The sequence below is a fragment of the Penicillium paradoxum genome (genome assembly GCF_028828445.1).
Source record: "Penicillium paradoxum strain IBT 22861 chromosome Unknown utg000007l_segment0_segment0, whole genome shotgun sequence".
NCBI classification, from domain to species: domain Eukaryota; kingdom Fungi; phylum Ascomycota; class Eurotiomycetes; order Eurotiales; family Aspergillaceae; genus Penicillium; species Penicillium paradoxum.
In genome coordinates this window covers 2634990-2660431 of record NW_026643185.1, presented here as the reverse complement: position 1 = coordinate 2660431, position 25442 = coordinate 2634990, and the positions used below count along the sequence as shown (strand labels likewise).

Sequence of the window (25442 nt, the reverse complement as noted above, 5' to 3'; positions counted from 1 at the left end):
CATTCCCCTCATCTGTCGGAGAAAGAGGTTCTCTGTCTAGTTTTTTCAGGTCCTTACTTCAGCTTTAGCTACACCACTAATAGTTCTTCCTTGCTTTTCTCCCTGTCGGAAACATATTAATTCCATATCTGGTCATATAACTACATGATTCTGTCTATTTGACTCGGGAGCACAATTATGAAACTTCCAGATTTGTTAGGCCCTTGTCAACACACCCAGTCAAAAGCAACATTTCGTGGAATTGCTTAGCTTGCAGATATTCAAGATCAGTGGATACCTTCTTGCCTCGTTTAGGTTGTGAGCCAAGCCACTGAGCCCTGCAAAGTCTTCATGGAAGTGTCGACATCTCGAGCTGATATACTTGTAGCTCCGACACTAATCAGCATGTGACAGTTCTCAAAATTGGGGCTTGATGTGTAGAAGAATTCTGCATGGGTAAAAGCAAGTTAGTTAGCGAAGCCAACCGTCAACTCATGATTACTTTGATGATTATGTATATTTACCCTGTGCTAAAACTTCACAGTCGGTACATCTATAATATAGTGGACAGAACTCCCGCAAAGCGATGCAAACAAGCAAGAAAAAAACTCCATTTAATGCCGAGTCTCCGTCGCTTGATCAAAGTTGATTATTTGAGACATAGCCGTTGACACAAGCAGAGACCACTGTGCCCAAGATCTTATGTGAGCTCTAGTGTGTCATGATTCTCTGCTGTCGCTTTGATATGATCCTGATAAATGGCGTAACCTAAAAGCTCGAGGAGATGTCGTTCGCGATGTGTGAAAATCCGGACAGCGGTTGTTCGCATGAACTTTTTTGCATGCTGAAAGATTGTATTCAGGTGTGTGCTCGGAAGGCGGAGCAGAGCCTCGACTGAGATGATTATTTGGTCAGGGTATGTATTTGAGGGCTGGACCTCACTGAGCATATGACGAGTACTTTTGTCGCGAGCAAGAGACTCGCAGTATGTTTCCAACATGCTTTCGCGGACAATGAAGCGGAGAATCGACTCTAGTGAGTCGAGTTTGACTATGGTTTGTGGCAAGGAGTTTTCAGATTCAGCGAGACTGCGCTGCATCATAGTCACGTATTGCAAGTCATCAAGAAGTGGAGTAAACTGCTTATATACTGACGACGTATATCCGAGCAGTGGACGATCATAGCCCAATTTCTCTCTCCAGAAGTAGTTGCACAGAATCAAGGAGATTATGCACGGGATCAGAATAACGTATCCCCACCAACGCTCAGCGGTGATCATTGAAGCAGCACCAGCCACAAGACCATTGATGCCATTCACACCAGCGTGCCATTGAAAGCGTCGAAACCTGGTATGTAATCGGCGACTGATATCATCACTTGGCTGGCGAGCGCAGGCCGCAACATGGTGCATATGGAATCTATGGACGAGATATCCTGACCAAATAGCATTGATAAGACCGAAGAAAGCAGCCAGTCCATTTCCAATGTATCCAGAAAGCAGGTTGCTAGCCTTGAATACCCGAGGGTGGGCGCCACCAATAGCCATCAAAGTGCCAATCCCGACTAGCATGGAGCCAAATCCCATCAACAGGTCCATAATCACCCGATCAACCACTTCGGTGCCATATTCACGTATCCAAACACCCAGGCGGCTATCAACAAGCCGCCTCTGCTCTGTATCCTTGTCGGGGGATCGTTGAAGCTGTTGCAGGTGAGCCCTTTCTGCCCGCAGCAACTTGACATTCTTCCAGCTGAGTCGAAAGTCTTGCACAGCAACCAATACCATTCCTAAGGCCAGTGTACCTCCAATTCCCATCAATATGGCGGCGAATCTCGGGACGGGGACCTCGTTCCAGACGTTGGCAGCGAAGTCACCGGCGTTGGCGAGCTCGAGATATCCGACACTGGCAAGTAGGCTGTTCTTGAACTGTTGTTGATGAAGCAGCCTGAAGCGACCACGTCGTAGGACCAGCGTTACGCGGCCTTTAGCTGATTCCTGGGAGTCTTCTGATATGATGTCGCTGGCTTCGCAGACGAGTTTCGGGACCACAGATGATGGAGACTCTGCCTGTAGTTGAAGGTCCATCCCTGTGGCCGTAGCCTTGATTGTTGGTGGGAAATGGACAGTGGATGGATGAGTGATGAGGGTATCGGAGGAGTCGGTAGGACTCCCCATGTTTGGCGTTGGATGCAGGTGACCGGAGGAAGGAAAGTTCACATGACGCTACTCATGTCGATAATCTTGACGACAAATTCAGGTGTTGGTAGATGAACATAGAAAGGAATGAAGGAATTAGGAATAGTGGAAGAAGAGACGTGTAAGACAGGGGATCTCCGGACCCTTCAAACCTTGGACCTGGTGCATCGACACCCGCCTTGGCATCGCCCTGTAGGGCTGAGGATCTACGCCGGGATATTTTAAGCCCATTATTGCCTCTCGTCAAGCCAAGCCATTCTTTATTGAAATCTATTTCCCCAAATATGATCCATCATATCTCCCAGATCAAATGTTGCCCCTGATGCGTCTTCAAAATATAGGGGTACGTCCAATTAATGCGATCTACACTCTGTACATAGAGTCCCCAGCGTACTCCTTACCAGGCAGATATGTACGAGAAACTGAAAATGTATTCTAAAAATACAGCCTGCGTCTAAGAATAACTATGCTTGTTTAGAAAATTTACCATCATTTCCCGCCTGAGGCTTGCTCAAAGCGCGAATTAGCTTGACGCCTGCGTCCGCTGTGTCCCCTGAATGCGCGCTCCAGAACTGGGCCTCGCGGTCATGCCCACGAAGCACATCATCCTCCGGCTGTTCTCTTGTGGGAGAGGGGGCACCGTCAGATGATGGTTCTTTTTCACTCGAGCTGTATACATTGACGCGCTCGTTGAAACGCACCCGGGGACGGGTTCGACCATTGGGCGAGCCTCGGGATCCGGAGCTGGGGGATGAGTCTCTCGCCAGACTAGCAGCAAGATAATTCTTGCGCACCGCATATTGACGAGCCTCTTCCCTCCGGATGGTATCCGAAAAGATCTTTTCGAGCGCGGTCGAGGCGGTGAAGCGCATTGCCAAGTAGGCCTGCTCGGCGAGGAATACCGTCAGCAGAAGTGAGGAGAGCCGTACCTCGGAGATAGAACCCCGATAAACATGCACAATGGCAGCCGTAGACAGTGTACCCAACCAGGCTAGGAAATCCAGCCCCAGCACACACGGTCCGATCGAGTCCGATCGGATCGGTGGCGGTCGCTGGCACTCCAGGGTGAGCTTGAAAAAGTCACCTCGCAGCTCCAGCCAGTTGTTCAACAAGAAGCCGAGTGGAACAAGAGGCCAAGCAACTCCAAATAGTGCCAAGTATCCAAACTGTACACACATCTCCATGATGTCATCCTCCACATGATATTCCTCTGCGCCGGCCTCACTACGCAGTCTTGTCATAAATGCTGCTTCTTCTGGTGAGTCCATCAGTAACAGGTCTGTGTGCATAGAATGCCTCCGCCGATTATCCTTTGCCTTGCGATCCCGGTATGTTTGCCACTTCTGCCGCAAGACATGCTTCACATATGGTAGGATGACCTCCTCGCCAAAGCTAAGTATTTGGGCCGTCATGGAGAGGTAGATCACTTCCTGCTGGAAACGGTTGGTATCCACCTCAAACTCTTTCTTGCCACTGATCAAATCGGCCTTTAGCCCGGTTTTTCGTAAAATGTCCAGATATGGAACAATTTGTTTCCCAAATGGCACGTAAACATAGGCGGTCAATATCGTGGGGAGAAAAGAGGTGATGAAATTCATGACGAATGACTTTTGGGTCTGAGCAAGGTCGTATTGATCCTGCGTCCGGTAGTTCTCGTAGTCGGTCAGGCGGGTTGCGATACCCGTGAGAAAGGATGTTATGGCTGGTAATGATAGAGAAAAGAGGACCGTGGGTACGAATTCAAGATACCCTTTGAATGGACCGTCATATACCTCCGATATGAACACTTCTGAGGCGAACGACGCAACAATCAAAGCTCCCAGGGCGACGCTTGCCACGGAAGCAAACGGGACCAGAAGCAATTGACGTGAGAATTGCTTCCAACCTGGGAAGACATGTTTCACTTGACCACTGATTGGGTCTTTGACCTCTTTTTCCCACACATACTGCTTGCGATTCACTTTCAGTTGCCCAACACCCTTAACGTCCCATCGCTGACTTAGATCGGCCTCTCGAATCTTCCAGTACTCAACGAATATGATGCACCAGGCGCATAGTGTGACTCCATATGTTATCGAATATGGACCTTGATATAGCCATCCCAGAATTCCCAATCCGGCGGGTACCGTGAGAAATAGTGAATAGCAATGAATAAATGCGTAGTAGAAAGCGACCTGCCAATAGTTAGCGAAATCTCGTCAGATAGCCATTTCGCGATGGATCGAACCATACCTTTTCACCAAATAATGCTCGAATGGCGTCCAGATCTTTCGTGGTCAATACAGTCTTTCGGTTCCATTGACGGAGCATCTCCGCACAGGCCTCTTGGTCGTGTAACGGAAACGAGGCAGTGACGTTCTTCCATTTTCCGAAACCGGGCGTGATACCTGCTCCGCCTATTTTCTTTTGCCACGTAACAGCGTGATAGACTGAGCGGATCTCTTCGGATGGTGTATCGGCGTCAGCGACGGCTGTTTCATCGCCATTTGGTAAGATATGGGTAATCCCAAATAACCAATCCTTGATCCTGTAATGCGTCAATTGACTATTCCCACCAGTCCATGTTTTCTGAACATCGGTCAACCCCCCTCTCCCCGAAACCCACTTACCTTGACTGATGTACCAGGTTCCCCAGATGATCCCGTGGAACCCGAATGCAGACCAAGAGGGCCGCCCCGTGCCCGTGACGAACCTGAGCGCGAAGACCAGCTTCATTCAAGTCTTCAATGAGGCTCCGAAACTCTGTGATAGCTTGAGCTTGATCTGGAGATCGTCAGTAGATGCAGAAGGCCAAGGATAATCCATGCAACCATGTTATTTACCAATCTCCCCAAATTCATATTGTAGTACCCAGTCTACTCCCAGGTTGTCATTGTCCTCTTCCTCGCTGTTGCCATACCCTGCGAGCCAGAACATATTGAGAAACCAGGTCCGGCGTGTTGATGTAGCCAGGCGCGTAGTTGAGAGAAAGGTCGGTGAAGTAGTGGAAAATGGTTGACGCCGAGGTTGGCAGAGAAAATGTGGGGGAACCCTCGTCACTATTTTCCTTCAATTACCGCTATTCCTTCCATTTCCTATTTCATTCTCTTCTATTAATATTACTTTGGTTCCACTCTACAGGGGGGGGGGGAATACAGGGCTGTTACTCCGTATACACATCCATGTGGAGAACCTGCTGATCATTGAGCTCTCTCTCTCCCCCTCTCCCTTTTAACTGGGAAAAGCCCCCTTTGCGACAGCCAGAAATGACACCAGCCACCCAATTGGATTTGATCAATTCGGCGCGCTCTCCGTGCTGATTTGGTTTGGCAATAAAGCGCAAGGTAACCCCACTAGCCAAGCTTCAGCCCTACGAGGTCTTGATGATCCGGATTGCCACCCAATGACATGCAGCCGGTCCCCGATCCCATTCGTTTTTCTCGCGTGAACCCTTGCCTAAGAGAATCCCAATGTCTCGGCCTTATGAACTTTGCAGGCTGCCTTCGGACCAGACTACTGTACCAGGTGATGCGAACGGGCGTTCCTCTCGCCAAGGGATGATTATACAGGGCTGGATCCACCCCGGGCGCATGCAGATTGTTGGATTGGTGGACATCCGCTGGTCGACAAGGCTGGACGCAGTAGTGTGTAGCCGACATGGGGTAATCAGACGGTGAAACAGCCTGGGCATTCACTTGAAGCGTCTGGAAGCGATACCCAGGGATTTGCGACTTCGCAAGGATTGGGCAAAATGCTGCTGCCTACCATCTTGCGCCAAGACTCGGCATCGGGGCAACTTGCGTATTATTTGATCGTTGATGAGCATCCACATTTCCACTGATCTCCCAACAATGGGCAATTTGGGACTTCCACGCCAAGAGTGGACGAGTGGAGGTCGAAAAAAACTTGAATGACGTTGCTCCCAATGGTATAGGCATCAACATTTATGACCTTTATCGCTTTGGCTCGAAGTGGTGCCACGATTGGAAGGATGGCTGTGCAATTATAGGTTTCCGAGGCTTCCATTGTCTGTTGTATAAGTAGCTATATCGACCATGCGCGACCGGGCCGGGCGCAAGGAGAGATCACCTTCAAAGCAACTTGGCTTCTGCTCAGGTCAGATTCTTCTCTTTTCCTGATCCTAATTGACTGAGCCACATATCCACATACTTCTCCTCCGGGCTCCCGTATGGACTCAATCGTGGAAATCATGGCTCGTCGATTATTCGGTGGGCAGCACATCACCCTCGGGTTGAGCGTCTTCCTCTTTATCTTCATGTTTCTACCGACTTTTCTCATTCTCCTAGCGGTGATCGTATTTTTTGGCCTTGTATATCCGCGATTGCGCAAGTCATACGGTCTTGATCGTGAACAAGGGATGGAGCCTCGGCAGTCGGAGATCAAGAACTGATGATTGGACCACGGTATGTATACATTTAGTGTCTGAGGAATGGAATTGCATGACTGACATTCGTTCAGATACTCTTCTCAGTACGATTCATTCAGATCATCCACCGCTACAGTGGCCACGGGAAATTCATTGGGGCGTTCTTTTCCTTTGTGTCGGATGGAAAATGTGCAGCGACCAAGCACAACAGGCGTTTGGGTTTATACTTCATTGTTCATCCTCTTTTCTATGTAGACCACTTTCATATTCAGGGAGCGCTTCATATTTTTCTGTTATATATACTACACGACGCTCTCAACATGAAGCTCCCAAAAATCACCAATTTACATCTCCAAACGTGTCCCTGTCCCATTCTGAAAGCAATAGACACCAAGTGACGCCTACGACTCCTGAGGTCGAAGGTCCACTGGCAGCACATGTGTGTCAGCAACAAAGACATAGCAAATCATATTATGCAAATACCTACATAATGTAGCAGGTTTAGACCATCTTCAAAGCCCGCAAAACTCTCATTGACCAAGGCAATCTGTTATTCATTGGCTTATTATTGGATCTCTCAACTCCACCCCCACCGCTTGGCTCAGCTCCCCTGGGCACGGGGCCAATGGCTAGGGCTGACCAGCATTTTGGGTAGCATTTTTGCCTCGCTCGTTTCTCTGGACATCCCTCTATCACCCATGGGGACCATCCACAGCATCTCCACGCCTCACATCGTCTGGGGATACAAACCCGAGGAACTACTGGGTAGAATGGGCGCAATAGATCATCCACGATACTACGTTTCACATTCATGGGGGGCCACCGCTACGCAGTCTCTAAAGAAATCCCCAATCACCATCTGATGGCATCAGATCAATCGGTCGGTATACCAAGCTTTATTGGCTGTCTCCAGTCTGACACATAGCTAGCGCGATGGACATCTCAGAAGAAAAGAAGCAGCATGCCGACCAGGCAAGGACTGGTCGATTTAGCTTCTTTTCCTCCAAGACACTGCAAGTCACATCGTCTTCTGCCTGGGATGGTTTGTTTCCTGGTGGCAATATCGACCACATCTTCCAGGAGAAGCAAAAAGGTCGCCCAGATCCCAACCAGCCAATCTGGTGGATTGATATCCGTGATGCCACCGAGGAAGACGTCAACGCTGTCTCACAGGCCTTGTCCATTCATCCCCTGACGGCAGAGGACATCGCTATCCGTGAGCCTCGAGAGAAAGTCGATGTTTTCAAAAACTATTACTTGATCTCGTTTCAGACTATAGTCAACAGCGATACCAAAGAGGAGCGACCGGGCATTCCCATCTCGGCTGCACTATATATTCTTGTCTTCCAGTACGGCGTGGTCACATTTTCACCCAGTGGTTGTGGCCATGTGAACCGGGCAAGAGAGCGGATTCGCAAGATGCACTCTCCCTCCATCTTGACTAGTGACTGGGTTTGCTACGCAATGATGTATGTCCAATCGGCTCCCACTTGTCACCCAACTCTCACTTGTCACCATTAATTCAAGAAATCGAGACTAATTCTCTACAGAGACGATATCATCGACAGCTTCGAACCATTTGCCCGGGATGCAGAGCGCGAGTCCGAAGCATTCGAAGACCAAGTGTTCATTACGCGTATCGACGACGCTCAGGTTCTTATTCCACAGGTCGACGTCCTCCGCAAGAGAATTACCCACATCATCGGTTGCCTCCATGGCAAGGTCGATGTCTTGAACGGATTTGTGAAACGCTGCCAGTATCCTGATAAGTATCCTGTCTTTCCCGATGGCGATTTACTTCTGTATCTCGGCGACGTTCAGGATCATCTGGTTACGACGTTGTCAACTCTAGGGCACATTGATGAGATCATTGGTCGGTCCCAGGCGAACTGTTTGGCCCAGTTAAGCGCTACCAATCTCCGATTGAGTTTGACTATCAGCTCTGGTCTGAGCAAGGTCACTCTTCTTGCTACTATCTTTGTGCCATGCCATTTGGTTACAGTCCTGTGGGGAATGAATGTCCCTGTTCCGGGGGAGGATACCCAAGGGTTGGCGTGGTTTTTTGGAATTCTGGGCTGTTTTGTGGCATTTATGGTCATTTGCATCTTTGCCGCTACGAAGTATAAATTACTGTAGATGGCGACGCTAATAGACACAGTATTATTTTGTAATAGACTCGTGTTAGAGATAATTCTCTAAATAATTCCATATAACGGTCTAAGTAACACATTTATCCCATATCCCCGATTGGAAAAGACAACCTTGAAAACCCACCAGACTTTCCGGTGTTACAAAGGCTTTGTAGCCCGAATCGCGACATATTGATGCTGATCATAATACCGATATGCAACGATCGCGGCCACAATGTTGATAAAATACTTCTCAAGACCAAATAGTCTGACGAAAAGATATGGAAAATACGCAAAGGCGTAGAATAGACGTAGCATCGGCTTGACATGCTCCGACAGATTCCGAGTTTGCACATCTTCAAACCCAATCTCTTCCACCAGCGATCGCAAAGTATTCGCTTCAAATTTCGCATTGGCCGGCATAGCTGCATACACATTTACTTGGTCAAAAAGCTTTGTGCTTTCAGAATCATTAGAAGTGAAGTGCGCGTATTCAAACAGCACAAGCGAGCCACCGGGTTTCAACACACGGTGGAATCCCTCCAGTACAGACTTCACGTCTGTCGCGTGTACTAATGTCTCCATGGTGTATATTCCATCAAGCGAATCTGTCTCAAACTCTTCCAGGCGGTGGTAGTCAGCCTTCTGGATCATAATAGCCTTATCCAAGCCCGCAGCGCGGATGTTCCTTCGAGCTCTGGCGATATGGCGGTCGACGATGTCAATACCCCGCACGTTAAGACCTCGATTGGCCATATGGATTGCAACCAAGCCATATCCGCATCCTGCGTCGAGGACTGTGGCTCCAGTTGGTAAATTCAAGGTTTCAAACATATAGTCTTCCATTCTGCGGAGGGCTTTTGTGATCGGGAACGGCCACCAGCGTTGCCATAAGGTGTCTGTGTCATAATATCCGAAATGTCGCGTCCCGCCTAAGAGAAATCGGTATCCGATTCTGGATTCCAGGGAAGCATAGTAGGATTGGAGGACTGGGTTTTGGTTGATCAAGGGCTTTGATTCGGAGATTGACATGTTGCTGTGGTCAAACTCAGACGAAATAAATCACCCAGGAATTGATTTAGGGACCTTTGGTTCTGCCTTGTGTCCAACGGGGGAAATAAACAAAAGAAAAATCAATCTGAAACGTGAGGCCCGGCTATCTGCCTAATTTGTTGGGTGCTGACCAACACCTTTCGGACGTCATTCCTGTAGCATTCGTGACTTATAGGTCGCACGATGATACGCAATAGTATCAACAAGGCGATATACCAGGTGTTCAATAAGTGTAATCTATTCTTTCCTTCTCCAAGCTATTCGCCGGTCTGGAATTAGTTGCAGTGGGAAAAATAGAATCGCAGAGGCACACTAGGTCATTTGTGTTAATGAAACAATCAATACCCAGTATATTCAGGATCAGTGGGTCAAAGGCTTAACCAGTCATCGCACACATCCAATAGTGCCTCTAAGAGTGTTTCTATGGAGGAACAGGCCCTGGTTCTCAGCAGAGGAATTACTGCCATCTTGTTGGTCGACCCTATTATGCTAAACAATCTGCCTTGGATGGCTCCTGCTATATCACGTTCAATGGTCCGAATGGTAAGTACTCTTCCTTCTTTAGGTAGCTTTGCCTCATGACAAACCTGTTCTGTCCTCTAGCTTACTTCTCTTCATCTCACACTGCTCGACAATTTTACTAGGTATCCGTTAGACATTCATTCAGTGTTTGAACAGCATGTTGAGTCTGAACTGAACGATATGAGATATGGCATCTGTTCCTATTATGTATATTCTACATTCTACGGAGTATACTGCCCATAGTGCTGGGAATAAAACAAAAAGAGTAAGGTACCTCCACCAATCAAAGGCCAATAGTGGTCGATCTGGCACCCACACATAATATCTGTCCTTGAGAGCCCATATATACTCCGTACATGTACAGCGCACTCTGTACTCTGTATGTGTTTTATTGCTATGTTTTAAGTGACCTATCCCTATCCTGCGTAGTTGGAGTGTGAGGTATCTGTGGCGCCTTGGGCTGTGGGTGCAGATGAGATATTTTCCGCCGATCTGCAGTCCTTTCCCGATGAAGGGGAACCATATTTTGCGACAATCAATCCAGTTCTTTCCAATCCTCAATTTCTACCACATCGATTGGAGATCCTGAGATCGAAGAGATCTTTTGAAAGAATGGTAGATGAACCTTCTGGAGTGCAACTTAGGCATAGCATTGTTGGAGTTGCCGAGTCCTACCTCATTATTATTCCAATCCGTCCTAGTTACCTATTATAGGAGGCACAGCGTTATCCATTTGCCGTCTGGACACTGCCTCAACAACTCAACCATCCTCCTGTTCCGGCCTATCGGTCCATGGGTCTCGACCGGTTTGTGAGTCGTAGAGAACACAGCCACGCTGTGGGGCTCAGCGCCACAGTTGTCATTCTGCATCCACCAAGAAGATCCAAGAAGATCCAAGAAGATCCAAGAAAAGACAAGCAAAAGACAAGCAAAATATTCCAGAGAAAGCAGAAGACTGGAACAGAACCAACGGTGTTGTCAGAATATCATGTGCACAGCCGATCCAAAAATACCCCAATGATCTCATCTCTAGTCATGAATGAGGCACAGCGTACTCCATACACGGTGTACACCGTAGACCGTACAACCGAAGTCAAGAAATCCCGTGGCGACAGGGCTGTCTAGCGTGTAACAAGCACCTGAAAAGAGTATAGGGTGGCTCAATTTGGGGACGGGCGCATTTTCAACTTCAACCCAGATTCGAGACATGAAAATACTTACATAACTATGTACAAGTAGTTGACCTCGGAATAAGGGCTGTCAACCGACTGTGTACTCCATACTCCATACTCCATACTCCGTACAGTCTCTGCACATAGGCACTCTGTATGGAGTGGTAAAGGCAACAAGCAAAACCAAGCCGCGCCAATCAAAAGGACGTCCGAACATGGTAGCCTAATTGCCGATCATGGCAATAATTGGCCAAGGACGTGGATCTCGATTGCCCGTATCTCGCCCTTGGCATCCTTATAGGGAGGACGCAGAGAGAACGCGTCATTCGTGACTTGTTTGGCGATTCCGAACACATCCCGATAAGGGATTGACATCATGCGAGGGATGGAGTGACAAAGGACACAATGCAGGCGAGAATGTCTTATTAATGAGGTTTGGGCCAGCATTCTTCGGCCAATTCACCTTTCAGACTAGGTGACCAAAAAGGAAAAAAAGGCGTGGCGTTGGGTAAACTAAAGAACGCCAAGCTGCTACTAAGCTCTTAAATAAAGCTAACCTATTTCCCCCCTGGGGTGTCAACTTTTGCATTGTGATCGCTTCGCTTGCTTTTCCTGCATCGACTGTCTTATCATCAAAGGCTCGTTGCCTTCTTCTGCCAGTGGTCTTTCTCTGAAATACATGCGTAAGTGCAATCCAGAGCTTTGGCGCTACCGAGCGAGCTTTGAGTATCATATCTATAGACCCATGTTATATTCGCTCCATTTTCATATCTGACTGACCATGTCCCCATCTATAGACCGGATTCAATCGTGGGCGAAAGCTCACGCGTCTTCTCGCAGCCTGTCAGACCAGACCTCCCCCGAACAGGGTGCCGACCTTGACACCACCGAAAAACCACCTCAAGATGGACAAGTGAATGTTCCAGTGGAGGATCCTACTCCAGGGTCCGTCACGGAAAACACCTCCAAGCCGGGTCTTCTGATCCGCATGCGAAATGGCTCCGGTCGTTTCTACCAACACACCAAGGATGCAATCTGCCACAGTTGGGTAAATGTCCTGCTGGTCTTCGTACCAGTCGGCATTGCATGCGAGGCCGCGGGCCTCAATCCAGCCATCGTCTTCGCGATGAATGCTGTGGCTGTCATTCCCCTGGCTGGACTGCTCAGTCACGCTACGGAGAGTGTTGCCAGTCGTCTTGGCGACACCATTGGAGCATTGATCAACGTCACTTTCGGAAACGCAGTGGAGTTGATCATCTTCATCATCGCCCTGGTCAAGAATGAGATTCGAATTGTGCAAGCTTCCCTGCTTGGCTCCATTCTGGCCAATCTGTTGTTGATCATGGGCATGGCATTCTTGGCGGGTGGTCTTCGCTTCCAGGAACAGATCTATAACAGTACTGTCACCCAGATGAGTGCTTGTCTGCTCAGTTTGAGTGTGATGAGTCTTCTTATCCCCACTGCCTTCCATGCCTCCTGGTCAGATATTGCCGAGGCCGATCGAGAGACTCTCAAGGTCAGCCGTGGCACCAGTGTCGTTCTACTGTTGGTGTATATTCTCTATATCGTCTTCCAGTTGAGAACACACTCGTATCTCTATGCCAGCATTCCCCAGGCCATCATTGACGAGGAATCGCACCCCGGTGTCTTGGCCGACTTTATGAACAGCTCGTCGGACTCCTCATCGAGTTCCAGCGAGGATTCAGACGATACTACGACATCATGGACGACCGCTAAGCGCATTAAGAGAGCAATGAAATATCGCAGACATCGTAAATCAAGTACAAGCTCGAAGGGAACAGCATCTCGCGATTCCTTCCAGAAACGAGCCACGGCTTCCACAACAAATGAGAACCAGACCTCGATCCCTAATTCCATCGACAGCAACGAACACGCCATCGAGCTCAGCGAGGAAATCCGCTATGATGCTGACGATGACGCAGTCCATTCTCGCGACTTCGGCCAGCCTCTGGACCGTGGCAGCAGCAAAGGAAGCAAGAAGTCGAAGAGGCGGGATCGCAAAAAGCGCAAGGCCCAGAAGGCAGCGAAGAAAGCTCAGATCGTCGCACCCGAAGACATCAATCCTCCAACGAATCAACGTCCAGCTATTATGGGCTTCCCATCTGCTCCCACATTCGCCAGCGTTGACGGCGCCGGCTATGATCTCCAGAAACGCCGCTCGCCTTTCGGCCCCATCCCAGCCCTGCTTTCCAATACCGTCTTCAGCTCCCAGTCCCCGGCATCCTCACCTCATGTCGGAACCGCCGCCTCGCGCCCAGGAATCTCCCGCAGCAACTCGCTTCCCGCACATATTAGTCGTTTTCCGCCGGCCGGAAATGCAGTGCAGTTCGCCCGCGGCGCTTCCCGTCTCACCGCGCCAACCGACGTCGTAGTCCCAGAGACAGCTTCTCAAGCCCCGGAACCCGAAATGTCCCGCACCGCTGCCATTGTAATGCTTTTGCTGTCCACTGCTTTGGTAGCCGTCTGCGCCGAGTTCCTAGTTGACGCCATTCCCGAAATGATCGCCAGCTCGAATGTCAGCGAGGCCTTCATCGGTCTAATCATCCTTCCCATCGTCGGCAATGCAGCTGAGCATGTCACTGCTGTCAGTGTCGCCACTAAGAACAAAATGGATCTGTCCATCGGTGTTTCTGTCGGTAGTAGTATCCAAATCGGTAAGCTCCTGTCCACATCCATCTCCAATGTGTCATCTTCTCACAACCCATCAGCTATCTTTGTCACACCCCTCGTCGTCATCCTCGGCTGGTGTATGGACAAAGACATGTCCTTGTACTTTACTCTCTTCGAGACTGTCTGTCTCTTCGTGACCACCTTCGTTGTCAACTTCCTGGTCCTGGACGGCCGAAGCAATTATCTCGAGGGTGTCCTCCTGGTCGCAGCCTATATCATCATCGCGTGAGTTTTTTCCCCCCATTGTCTTCCTTGTCACTAGTTCGATGCGCTGACCATCCCCAGTCTGTCTTCATTCTTCTACCCGGACGATAATAAGTCGAGTCTGATCGCTGGCTCTGGAGGCGTTTAATACTGAATTTGCGGTGCTCGCAATGCACATGTACATGGGGTGTAGCTTACACCCATAATGACAGGAAGAGTTCAGGATAGAAGATAGTCTCTGATCACTGGTGCTGAGCACCTTTCTCAGCTATCGGACTGTAATATCACGATTCATGAGTTTCATGGATTTCTTATTGCTTTCAGTAGATTCCTTTGTAGTGCGTCGTAATTGTGATCTAGACACTAGCAAGCCACTGGTTACTTTTTTGTTCTTTCGCTTGGGAGGCGGATACGCAGCCCCCCTGGTGTTCCCTGAGAAAGGCCAACAAACACCATATGCAGCTTGAGAACCAATCAGTTTTCCTTCGTTTGCCTCAAGCGTGCAATTCCTATGATTATGTGCAACACTCTAATGAACTTCCAGCAAAGCCTGCAAGAAAGTCCCTCTGTTGGGAACCTGAAGTTCTAGCACCTCATATTCAGAACATCTAAGCAATCTATGGGTTACAGGCTTGGAATATTACAATTCGGCAAGAAAGCAAAGCAGTCAATGTACTTTTGATGATTTCTACAATAACCACGATGAAGCGTAGCCAGTCATAAAATACAAAATCCCAGCGCCACAATCCTATCAACATGCAAGGCAAAATACATACAAAGTGAATCCCGGAAAAACAAAGATAAAACGAACCATCACAAAAGTAGAAGGTCCATGGGACGCTCAAGACGACTCCGGTACACATGACAAGCTACAGCCAAACCGCTTGAATGGCAACGGCCGAAGCTTCTCGCCAGGACAGCGAGGTAACTTCATTCCATTCTCGCACGGTGTGATATCCCACCACTCCGTCCATTCTGTGCGGGGAATCACATATTCTTGTCGGCACACGGAGCAGAATTGGCCACCTGCGAGACGCACTTCCCTCGCTTGGCGCAGCAATGGGACAATCAATGGTGGGAATTCGGCTAGCTCTTCATCGGTGGTTTGCTCGAGGTAGGGGAGTTTGGTCACAGCGCGGAGAGCAAGTTCGCGCAGGGAAGGGGCATCGTTTACACGAGCTCCTTCTGTGGGAAATGTGAATGTGTTGCGGCATGAGCTGTGCTCGGTGGGGATGCCCTCCATGTCCATGTAGGTGGTTGGCCCTGTGGCGACGTGGATGGGAGTCCAGCCTTCGCCGGGAGCGGAATCTTGTTCTTGGAATTGGAGTGGAGAGAAGGGGGTGGCATCTTCGTCATCCTCTGTTTCGTTTTGCTTGTTGTTGCTGCGGTGCCACTCGGCGATTTGCGCTTCTTCGATCGAGAGGAGTGGGTTTGGGCGTACGGTCAGGTGTTTCAGTTCACCTTGCTGAGTGAGCGTAAGGAGCTCCCAGGGAAGGTAGGTCAGTCGGTTGACGGAAAGGTTTAAGACCTCTAGTTCTGCCAGTCGGTGGATTGTGGATGGTATCTCAGTCAGCTTGTTATTTCGCAGGCTGAGGACTTTGAGGTTGCTGAGTTCGAAAAGATCATTATGCAGGGCTGAGAGGGAGTTGTTGGGGAGATAGACGCGGAGGAATGGCTGCAGAGATGTGAATACGTTCTCCGAGACTGGAGCTTGCGTGACTGATGGAAGCTTCGTCAAATGCTGCAAGGGCTGTAGAAGACCTGCTGGTAGAGTTTTCAAATAGAAATCACTGCATAGCAAGGGACCGTTAGTACAATTCTATCAGATAGAGATAACATCGGACGAAAGCCGCATCAAACATGGGGTCGTCCACATACCCCAGATCAATACTCTCCCATCCTTTGTCCAGACAATCATTGACAAGCTTCCGTGCAAACCGATGCGCTTCCGGCTCTTCAGAGGCTCTAACAGGAGTCCGAGTCTGCACAGGAATGTTCACAGTCTCCATGGTGAGAGGTGTGGTGTTTCCAAGTTTGCGTGGTTCAAGGACCGACTTGCGCAAGTCTTCCCCCACGTTGAGCCATCTTCCGACGGCAAAAACGACTCGGCGACCGACTCGTCGCTCCCCATCCATACACCACTATCAACATTCCTCTTCTCCTTAAAGTCCGCCCTCTTGCGCTTGGGGTCGAGCACCTGCTCCCCCCACCAGGTCCCGCGATACCGGCGTTTGCGACCCGCACCCGACTGCGTCGCATGATAGTTCTCCAGCCCCGAAGCTGGAATATCGTCGCTAGAAAAGAGTGCCGGGTCACTTGATGGCTGGCTAGAAAGATCGTCGAAGCGCGAAAGTCGCCGCGCTCGATGGAACGAGGAGACCGCTGTACCTGTCGCTGAGGGGGTCGCGATCTTCACGGGCGAACGGTGCCGCATTCGCCGCGGCGGCGGAAGGGGAATCTCGTTATCCATTGCGATTTCGATTCGCTGGTTCAAACGAATCACTAGAGCTTCCCAGGCTGGCTCATCGGATGTGTCGTTCAACCCGGCTTGATCTGATGTTCAAGCGGAGTTGGGTGCGCGACGCGTTGTGGAGACCCACGATGGAGCGCTGCGTCAATAAACACGCTATTAGCGCGACTCACGGAGTATGACCTTGATATAGCTATGATCAATTGAATGACCTATACGGAGTACGCAATATCCAAATATAGCCCTGAAACATCGGACAAAAAAAAAGATCAGGCCAAAAGATAAGATCAGATCAAACACGCGTGGGCGCACGGGCGTCATTCGACCCCGGAGCTTACGGCTGATGTCCGCTCCACTGGCATGTCGAGGTGGATCGGCGTGATTTTCTCTACATTCTTCACACTACGAACGTCATTCTACGGGTCTGGACGGTGAGAACTAGTATCAGAGGGAGAAAATAAAGTGTCGATATTCTGCGAGTGACTCAAAGCCGACTCATGCAAATCTCAGCCAGACCAGTCCGACGACGGCTAGTAAGTCACCCACAATGCCAAATATGGACAAGAGAATCGAAAGGAAAAGGGATTGGAGAAGAGAAAAGTAACAGCATCAACTCATATCGGTCCACAAAGTCATAAAGAAATAGGAGTAATGAAATGGGGGTATTTGAAAAAGCGTTAAACCGTTTCCTCTCCAAAGATGAGTTCTTCAGCAAACCGAGAGGAATAGAAAAGTAAAAGGTATAAGAAGAATATAAAAAAAAGAAGAATATAGAAGGGGTCAGGATCCCGGCTCGGCTGAAGATGAACGGTAAACGACAAGACAGAAGTCGTGCAGCATGGAATGACTGGTATTGTCAACTGGCTCCAATCAGTGGCTGTTGCTTGCACCCAAAGTGTCTTGTCAAGAGTCGCAAATTCGCGATGGTGATTATAGGGCCTGGCCCATCATCACAACGAGATAGCCGGCGGCGGCCAAGGCAATAGGCATACCAGCACCAATATTGGCCGCCGCGCCGGTTGAGGTTACGGCCGCTGCTGACGAAGTGGTGGAATCTGCGCTGGACTGAGAAGTCGACGTAGTGGTAGTAGCAGTAGCAGTAGCCGTAGCAGTAGCAGTAGCAGTCGTGGTGGTCATGCTAGATACGGCGGAAGTCGAAGTTGGAGTCACTGAACTGACGCGGACCAGAGTCTTGGTGATGGTCGTGGTTGCTGTTGAGGTAGTGAGATCATCCTCTGCAGCGACGAATGGCGCCGCGGCCAAGCAGAGGGAAGCAATGATAGCAGTAAACTTCATTTTGCAAGTTGATTGAGTTGGGATTCAAGGTCGATTGAGATGGAAGAGAGAGCGAGGTGACTGAATTGGCTCCAAGATTTGCGATACCGCAGTGTTGTTATGGAATGACACGAAGTATAAAGATCGCGGGATGGCAGAAGCAATATAATTCGACTTTGAGCGCAAAGAGTGGGCGTCAAAAGAAGGTCTGGTAAAGATCGTGGGGAGCACTGCTCAAACAGTATAAAACGAGTGACTGGAGGTGAAGGTGAAAGGAATGTATATAAGAGAAATCTCTTGATGCGCAGGGGAGAGAAAAGGGACAGGGAAGAATTAGCGGCGTGGCATGCGCAGGCTAAATAACAAACACAGGTACGAGCACGCCTCGAACCTGGGGAAGAGCGATTCGTCCATCAAAGAAGCCTGTCCAAATTTTTCATTTCCTTTATAGAATTATTGATTTTTGGGGGGCCATAGGACCCTCCTATTGGCCTTGCGAAGACGCGGACCCTACTATTCAAGATTGGGCTCCATCTCCAACCAGACTATGACCTCCGGAGCCCTAAACCTCAGGGACTCAGGAACAGGGTCTGCCGCACAGACTCTTGACGCCAGGGGTCAGTCTGTGCTGCACTGCTTCATGTATGTTTTACTGCCAAATGACATGGAACTAACTTTGTTTTATGATTTCTATTACTATTAGTCTCCCAGCGCATCCTCCGTAGGCCAGTGCCAGTCGAATCCCCTCGCAACGAGGCCGAAAGATGTTGACATGGCCCCCATGGCCCCCAGACATGCAGCGCAATACGAGAATTCTTCGCCTATGTATACTACTGTCGGGAGTGGTGTAATTTCGGCCCTTGCCCATCCCAGTCTAGGTGAGAATTTTCTCATCCAACTGCGAACAGATCTCGGTCTTGGCGTTACCTTAGGCGCTCATGGTCATCCTGTTTACTTTACTTGCCTAATTTCTCCTAATTTCTCCCACTTTCTCCCACTTTTGCTGTGATATTGCTTTTGCCATACCCTTGATGACTCTCGCCATCACATATCCTGCTGTATGTGTTCGCCTCCTCACAGTCCGGCATTTCCGTCAATTCCGGTGGCCCCCTGGCGTCCTGCACAACAACGATCCTCTACGGAGTATAATTTGGCGACTTATCAAGCCATATTAACCGTAACAACAATCCATATCCTTCAGGGTTTGGACCTGCAGCACACCAAGTAGCCAAGTAGCTCACCCTTTAGACCGTTCATGTTACGGAGTACTCCGTACTCCGTCCTGAGTGATTTAGTCACACTGATTCCGCCACGAGACGCTAGCCGAGACTGGGATTTACCTCAATTTGCCCCGACCCACACGATTGAAAGAAAGACTTTTTCTATGGGGCTCTGTGGATCCATCTTCTGTGGTTCCATTCAGGAACGAGAAGAGAACTATTCGATCATCGCTCCGGTCTACTGGGTTGGGAACATTTAGGGTAGTAGAGTCCCGGAAGGTCGATAGCGTTAGATCATGTCACTCTGACTCACTAACCAACCGTAGAGTCGATACGCAGTACGTGATGACTGGTCTTTTTATTATGACGTGAAGGCACTCTCTTTCTCTGCGTTGGCAGGCTCTAACGTGTCATTGTTGGGTTGTGCGAGGGGTTCCTTGAGTGGCGCACTGGGTTTGTTGGGGGTCACCGGTGTCCTATACGGAGTGGTCATTCATTTAACACGAGTCATGTCGATCAGTAAGTTGGCCAATGTATTGTTATTTCTCTACTCCGGACGGAGTATGAGGCACAAGAGTATATTCCGTACATAGCATACGAATTAGTCTCGATAACACAAAAAGGGGGCCCGGAGGGTTTGGAAAAACAAACTCAAAGGGGCGTTGGGTTCAATTCTGAATGTCCGAACCTCGGCCATTTACGGAGTGCGGAGTAATCTGTCCTCGGGTTTTTCTAATTGAGTGCCTAACCTTGTCTTGGAGAGATTGCGAATACGGACCTCAACAGATCTATGCGTTACAAAGAGTGCCTGATGAATGAGGCGACACATCCAAGGCTAACACCTGGCATTCTTCGATTTTAGTACATTAGAGCTTGTGATCAATGACTCAATTCCAATTTCGGAGTACAGAGTACCTATAACTACATGTATAGACTTATGGAAGTACCTGGTTACATACACGTACGGAGTAGGTACTCCGTACATAACACAACTCTCATAGAGCCCAGGACATGGGCTCATCAATTCATACTTTTCGCCCTGTCAGAATTCGCCCGATTAACCCATTGACCATAAAGCCCAACCTTGGCGTAGCATAGGTAGATTCAGACGAATAGAAAACATGGGGCCAAGTGTCGAGCCCGTGACCGCTATACTTTACTGGCTCATCTGCGCGATCTGAGTAAAACAAAGGGCTAGATGCTAGAATTTGCAGGGTTCCTGGAGTCTAGTGCCGCCATATCCGAACCATTAGTCTAGATGTCTATGGGAACATTCTCGAAATCCGGGTTTTTACAGAAATTCACCAAGTCGGGTGCCACAATCTCCGGCCCTGATGTGATACACATGTGCCCATTTGATTATTCCAAGGTTGGTTATCCGAGTCTGCTCGACTCCGTACGCAATATGGTTTACTCACTGGATGTAGGCCACAATTCAAATTTATCTCATTTTATGGTGGCCAACATTGCGGCTCAGTCAGATACATTATAATATTGCTTGCGGATCTTTTTTTGAGCCACAAGGATAAAATATAAACGTATATCACTCATATATATGCCGTATGTTGTCCTCATTGGGCTAGATATCGTACTTGACAATGTTCACATTCAAGGTTGAACGCATTACAAATGGATATACCTTGTTTTCTATGACGCTGGCTTGTTTATATAAATATGACTACCACACTCACATTATTAAGAACCAGAGGATCACTATCTTCTTTCTGCGTATTGCCTGTTGGGATGAATTATATATCTCACACCGAACATTTTGTTGAACACTCTACTCCGTATCGCGGACTGTTCTTAGCTTAAAAGAGAAGGGACTCGAATTCAAGAAGTGAATTGATTGGAACAATATTCATAGCTGTGATGGATAGATTCCTCCAAATCATCAAGGAAACCTTGCATCTTTGTAATGCAGGCGAAAATATACCACGCTTGATCCGTGGTGCATTGTGTTAAGCTCTTATATATTGTGGGTTGAAAAGATGGCGTTGTAAGGTCAAGTATGTCAAATTCATTAGTTGCATTACTTAAGTTATCTCGAGTCTTCCCCTTCTGTATGTTTCTAGTAATCTAGCCTACATTGCAGGTGTTCCACTATTACTGCCCCCGAGCTGATTTTGCCAGAGATTTTGATACCTTCCACCCTCTTTCTTCAACAATTCTTGGTGTGACCCACTTTCCACAATCTGCCCTTCATGAACAACAAGGATGCGATCTGCACCGGAGATAGTAGAAAGCCGGTGCGCAATGACAAATGTAGTTCGCTTAGCTCTCAACCGATCTAACGCAATTTGTATATCTGATTCCGTATTCGAGTCTACAGCGCTCGTTGCTTCATCCAGCAGAAGGATCGGTGATCTCTTGAGGAAGACCCGTGCAATAGCTATCCGTTGGAGTTCACCGCCAGACAATTTGACGCCCTGTTCTCCAACGGTGGTATTATATCCTTCCACGAAAGTGAGAATCTTTTCGTGGATAGCCGCCGCGCGGCATGCATCGTGGACCTCTTCATCCGAAGCTGAGGGCCGCGCATAGCGTAGGTTTTCAATGATAGATGCATTGAATAGGACCGGGTCTTGTGGGACAACCCCGATATTCTGACGTAGCGAACTGAGCGTTATGTCACGAATGTCCTGACCGTCAATCTCAATTCGACCCGACGTCACGTCGTACAGCCGAAGAAGAAGTCTAAGGATTGTGGTCTTTCCTGAACCGGTCATTCCAACCAGTGCAACCGTTGTACCGGGATCAATAGATATATCCACATCACTGAGGGTTCTTAGGCGAGAGTCATAAGCAAAATTCACATGATTGAACGTAACACGACCATTGCCTGATTTCAGTGGCAAGGCATTCTCCTTTTCAGTGACGCTAGGCTTAGATTGAAATAGGAAAAGTAGGCGCTCGGCATCAACCAAATCAGAGACAAGCCAGCGATATTGCGCAGAGAGATAAGCCAGGGGAGAAATGAGAGAAGTCCAATATTGAATGAAGAAAACAAAATCGCCTGTAGAGGACCGTCCCACGGAAATCTCATGTACAATCAACGAGGAGAGTCCGACGAAGCAAAGTGGCTTCAGTAAGTCCATGAGAGACTTGCCGATTGCTCGGCGCCGGCCAAACCGGGCACTTGCTCTCAAACATAGATCAACTGCTTCTCCAAAACGAGATCTCTCGTAGGAGAACTGGTTGAAGTATGTGACTGTCTGCCAGCTCTGCACAGCCTGGTGCATGATACGAGCTTCATTCCGCTGCGTTTGCGTAACGTCACGTCTGGAATCCATGTTCCAGTTCGAGGTGAACACCTCTACCGAGACATAAAGAATAGCTGCCACCACCACCAAAAGGGAGGCGTAGGCATTGAACTTCAAATAAAAGACAACACATGCAATAGCCAGGTCGACTATTGTCGGGGTAATATCTAAAATGGCAACTTCTAAGAGATTGTTCAGAGCTCCACCCTGGTCGATCGACTTCATAACCTCCGCCGAGTCATTCTCGATATGAAAGTCCATTGATAAGTTCATGACATGACTGAAAGCAGCATTGGTGATTTGACGGTATGAGAATTGCCTGATCGGAATTTTGACGAGAGACTCAATCAATCCTAGGCCAGCTCCACCACGGATGAGTTGCAGCAGGGCCCATTTTCCGAGTGAGCCATACGGGGCTTTGTTCGCAAAGATGCTGTCAGTGACATCCGCCAGTTGCTGAGGAATGAGAATATTCAGAACTCGATGGCATACTAAACAGAAGACGTTTGCTGCAATACAAAGCTGTACTTTGCGATTATTTCTGGGAACCAAATAGGGTAGGAAAATCGAGAAGCCCTTCAGATAGTCCCACCAACCGCCCAGCGTCTGCAGCTTCCCATTGCGGAGCCTTTTTTTGCGCGCCGCTGCATCGTTCTTGCTTTTGCCGGTGTCCGATTCGCTCTCACTTTCAGACTGCACCGTGCTATTATCCGAATCGTTGGCATTTACCGCGCCATATCTTGTGTGATTACCATTAAGGAAAGGGCGTGACTCCTCCGCTATCCTTTTCTTCCTCTGTCTAGTTTCGAAGAGAAAGGCAGCGATCAAAAAGACAAACAAGGGCAGCCGAACCACCAAGATGGTGATTTGTGTGATTGGTGCCCATTGTGTCGGTCTAGAAACCAAGGAGAGCGCAAGGAGTGGAACTTCGAAACCAGCGGTGACCAAAGCAGCTCCAGCCACTTCATACTGAGAAGGGGGTTGTTGCCGGAGCCATAACACAGACCAGGTAACAGCCTGAGAGGTCATATGCACAAGAAAAGGCTGGGAACGATCCAAGTCATTTGTGGCGAGGCCCAAAATCGTTTGACTGACATATGTGAAAATGATCAGTATAGTCAAGATTGTTCGATATCGAGTTCGGCGCTTAGAACGAGCGTTTTGCCTTTTCTTTGCCGGAAGACGATTGAACAAAACACAAAGTACAATGTAAAGACTGACGACCAAAGTACAGCTGTAATGAAGAGCTTGAAAGGCCAGCTGTGTAGCCATGATGGGAGGTGGGACAAGGGAGGCTCTGTTGGAAGCCCCCCTAGCAGTGCTTGCTCTTATATACCCCAGATTTGAGCCTCAGTTCTATCAAGCCTTAGGAAACCTTGTTATCCGCCTCAGCAACTTCCCATTGGACATGAGCACAGCAATCACACGCAACTCTGCGGTCCGACAAAGTACCGCGTCAAGGGGGCTGGGAGAACGAAGGGTATCCCGGTGCCATCTAAAGGACAGACCGGGCTATGACCTTAGAGTCTAGGCCAGAAATGGAAAGAACTTCATTGCTGCGTAACTGCAGATCAAACTGAAATCCAGCCGTCTACATTGGTGTATACGGTGGGTTGTTGCAATTGAGCACTTTGAGTGGTGAGCATCAACCACACCCTTGAAAGTACATCGTACAGGGGCTGTGTTTTCAAGTGGCTTGTTTTGGGGAAATACCTGGGTAAAATCTCATTCTATTATTTATTGCTCCGTCTTCTCCTTCTCTATCATATGTGCCCACATTCCTTTCATATCGCGACCGTATCGTACACTACGCAGTACACTGGCATTCAGTCACCTTCGATACTGCGTGTGCTGGTACAACTGACAGCTACAACCTGCATATACCATTCATAGTGATTTGGTATTTAGGACTAAGAAGAACGGATTACTCTGCATACCTGCATATACTAAACCGAAGAGCGCTCGTGGATTAAATAAGCTGACTGGGATTGCCACTTGGAGTCCCCGAGATAGCGGCTGGAACATCAATCCAATATCGAACTCTGCATCTGATTTCGGGATTCACCGGAGGGCAGATGGAGAAAAACAGAAATAGACCACTCTGTACATGTTCGGTGGCGAGTTGCAAGCTTATGGAGATGCCCGAGCCATCAAATTCCGTGGGGCTCTAAGACCGGCATCATCACATTGTTTTAGGCAGAATAGTTGGGATGGTCATTACAAATAAGTGTCCCTAGTAGCTCCACAAGGTTAATACGAGACTTGAGCCGCATTGTCAGCGCAATACGTTTGGGGTTAACCCCGGATTTCAACTTGTATGTGAACCAGGACAGACAAAACTTGCCTGTTTGGTCATGAGATATCAGACTCGGAACTTTATTGTCAGCTCGGTTAGCAAATGGCTGGACATTCAACATAGGTATGAAAGCGATACGGAGTAGACACATCGCACAATAAGATCCGTGTGAACATGCAATGTTGAGAAGTAACTATGTCCTTGCCCGCACGTCAAACATCACTCCATATCTCAAGTAACTCATGCCATAGCAAAACTAGGCTATGCCTAATGGTACTCACTTAGGCGGCTTAGCCTCTGTTTAAGCTAGAAGAGTGCCTTGAGGTCTCCAATAAGGCTTCTGTAAGTGACCTCGTTCCTCACATAGAAAATTTTGATCAAAGGTAGGACTGATCTGTGGAAGTGGGTAAAAAAGGGATATAATTCCATAAGAACGCCTAATATTGTTGACACAACTAAGACGATTGAACTTCAACGTGTTCTGGGCACTGCTAGATTATGTACATTGCGTGCTGAAGTAGCAAGTACCCATGAACCCGTCCGTATAACCATCTGAGGTAGTCTCCTGTCTCTTGAGACTACCAGAAAAAAAAAATTATCTCTTA

General features: G+C 48.6%; 8 protein-coding genes across 8 annotated transcripts; 2 read left to right on the top strand and 6 right to left on the bottom strand.

Moving 5' to 3' along the window:
• Positions 1-679: 679 nt before the first annotated feature.
• On the bottom strand, positions 680-2155 carry N7457_008532 (uncharacterized protein; the record flags this gene model as incomplete). Its single annotated transcript, XM_057179575.1, has 1 exon — positions 680-2155. One exon carries the CDS (start codon positions 2153-2155, stop codon positions 680-682), a length of 1476 nt encoding a protein of 491 aa, XP_057027961.1.
• Positions 2156-2640: 485 nt separating this feature from the next.
• On the bottom strand, positions 2641-5092 carry N7457_008531 (anoctamin family protein; the record flags this gene model as incomplete). The annotated part of the gene is made up of 4 exons (XM_057179574.1): positions 2641-4350; positions 4409-4703; positions 4786-4939; positions 4999-5092. The coding sequence occupies 4 exons, from the start codon at positions 5090-5092 to the stop codon at positions 2641-2643; spliced, it is 2253 nt and encodes a 750-aa protein (XP_057027960.1).
• Positions 5093-7475: 2383 nt separating this feature from the next.
• N7457_008530 (magnesium transporter CorA family protein) lies at positions 7476-8678 on the top strand (the record flags this gene model as incomplete). The annotated part of the gene is made up of 2 exons (XM_057179573.1): positions 7476-8011; positions 8093-8678. 2 exons carry the CDS (start codon positions 7476-7478, stop codon positions 8676-8678), a joined length of 1122 nt encoding a protein of 373 aa, XP_057027959.1.
• A 152-nt stretch (positions 8679-8830) lies between these two features.
• Positions 8831-9703, bottom strand: N7457_008529 (class I SAM-dependent methyltransferase; the record flags this gene model as incomplete). Its single annotated transcript, XM_057179572.1, has 1 exon — positions 8831-9703. The coding sequence occupies one exon, from the start codon at positions 9701-9703 to the stop codon at positions 8831-8833; it is 873 nt and encodes a 290-aa protein (XP_057027958.1).
• Positions 9704-12199: 2496 nt separating this feature from the next.
• N7457_008528 (uncharacterized protein) lies at positions 12200-14461 on the top strand (the record flags this gene model as incomplete). Its single annotated transcript, XM_057179571.1, has 2 exons — positions 12200-14334; positions 14395-14461. The coding sequence occupies 2 exons, from the start codon at positions 12200-12202 to the stop codon at positions 14459-14461; spliced, it is 2202 nt and encodes a 733-aa protein (XP_057027957.1).
• A 693-nt stretch (positions 14462-15154) lies between these two features.
• Positions 15155-16783, bottom strand: N7457_008527 (leucine-rich repeat domain-containing protein; the record flags this gene model as incomplete). The annotated part of the gene is made up of 3 exons (XM_057179570.1): positions 15155-16103; positions 16192-16367; positions 16427-16783. 3 exons carry the CDS (start codon positions 16781-16783, stop codon positions 15155-15157), a joined length of 1482 nt encoding a protein of 493 aa, XP_057027956.1.
• A 930-nt stretch (positions 16784-17713) lies between these two features.
• On the bottom strand, positions 17714-18079 carry N7457_008526 (uncharacterized protein; the record flags this gene model as incomplete). Its single annotated transcript, XM_057179569.1, has 1 exon — positions 17714-18079. One exon carries the CDS (start codon positions 18077-18079, stop codon positions 17714-17716), a length of 366 nt encoding a protein of 121 aa, XP_057027955.1.
• A 3283-nt stretch (positions 18080-21362) lies between these two features.
• N7457_008525 (uncharacterized protein) lies at positions 21363-23813 on the bottom strand (the record flags this gene model as incomplete). Its single annotated transcript, XM_057179568.1, has 1 exon — positions 21363-23813. One exon carries the CDS (start codon positions 23811-23813, stop codon positions 21363-21365), a length of 2451 nt encoding a protein of 816 aa, XP_057027954.1.
• Between the last annotated feature and the right edge of the window lie 1629 nt (positions 23814-25442).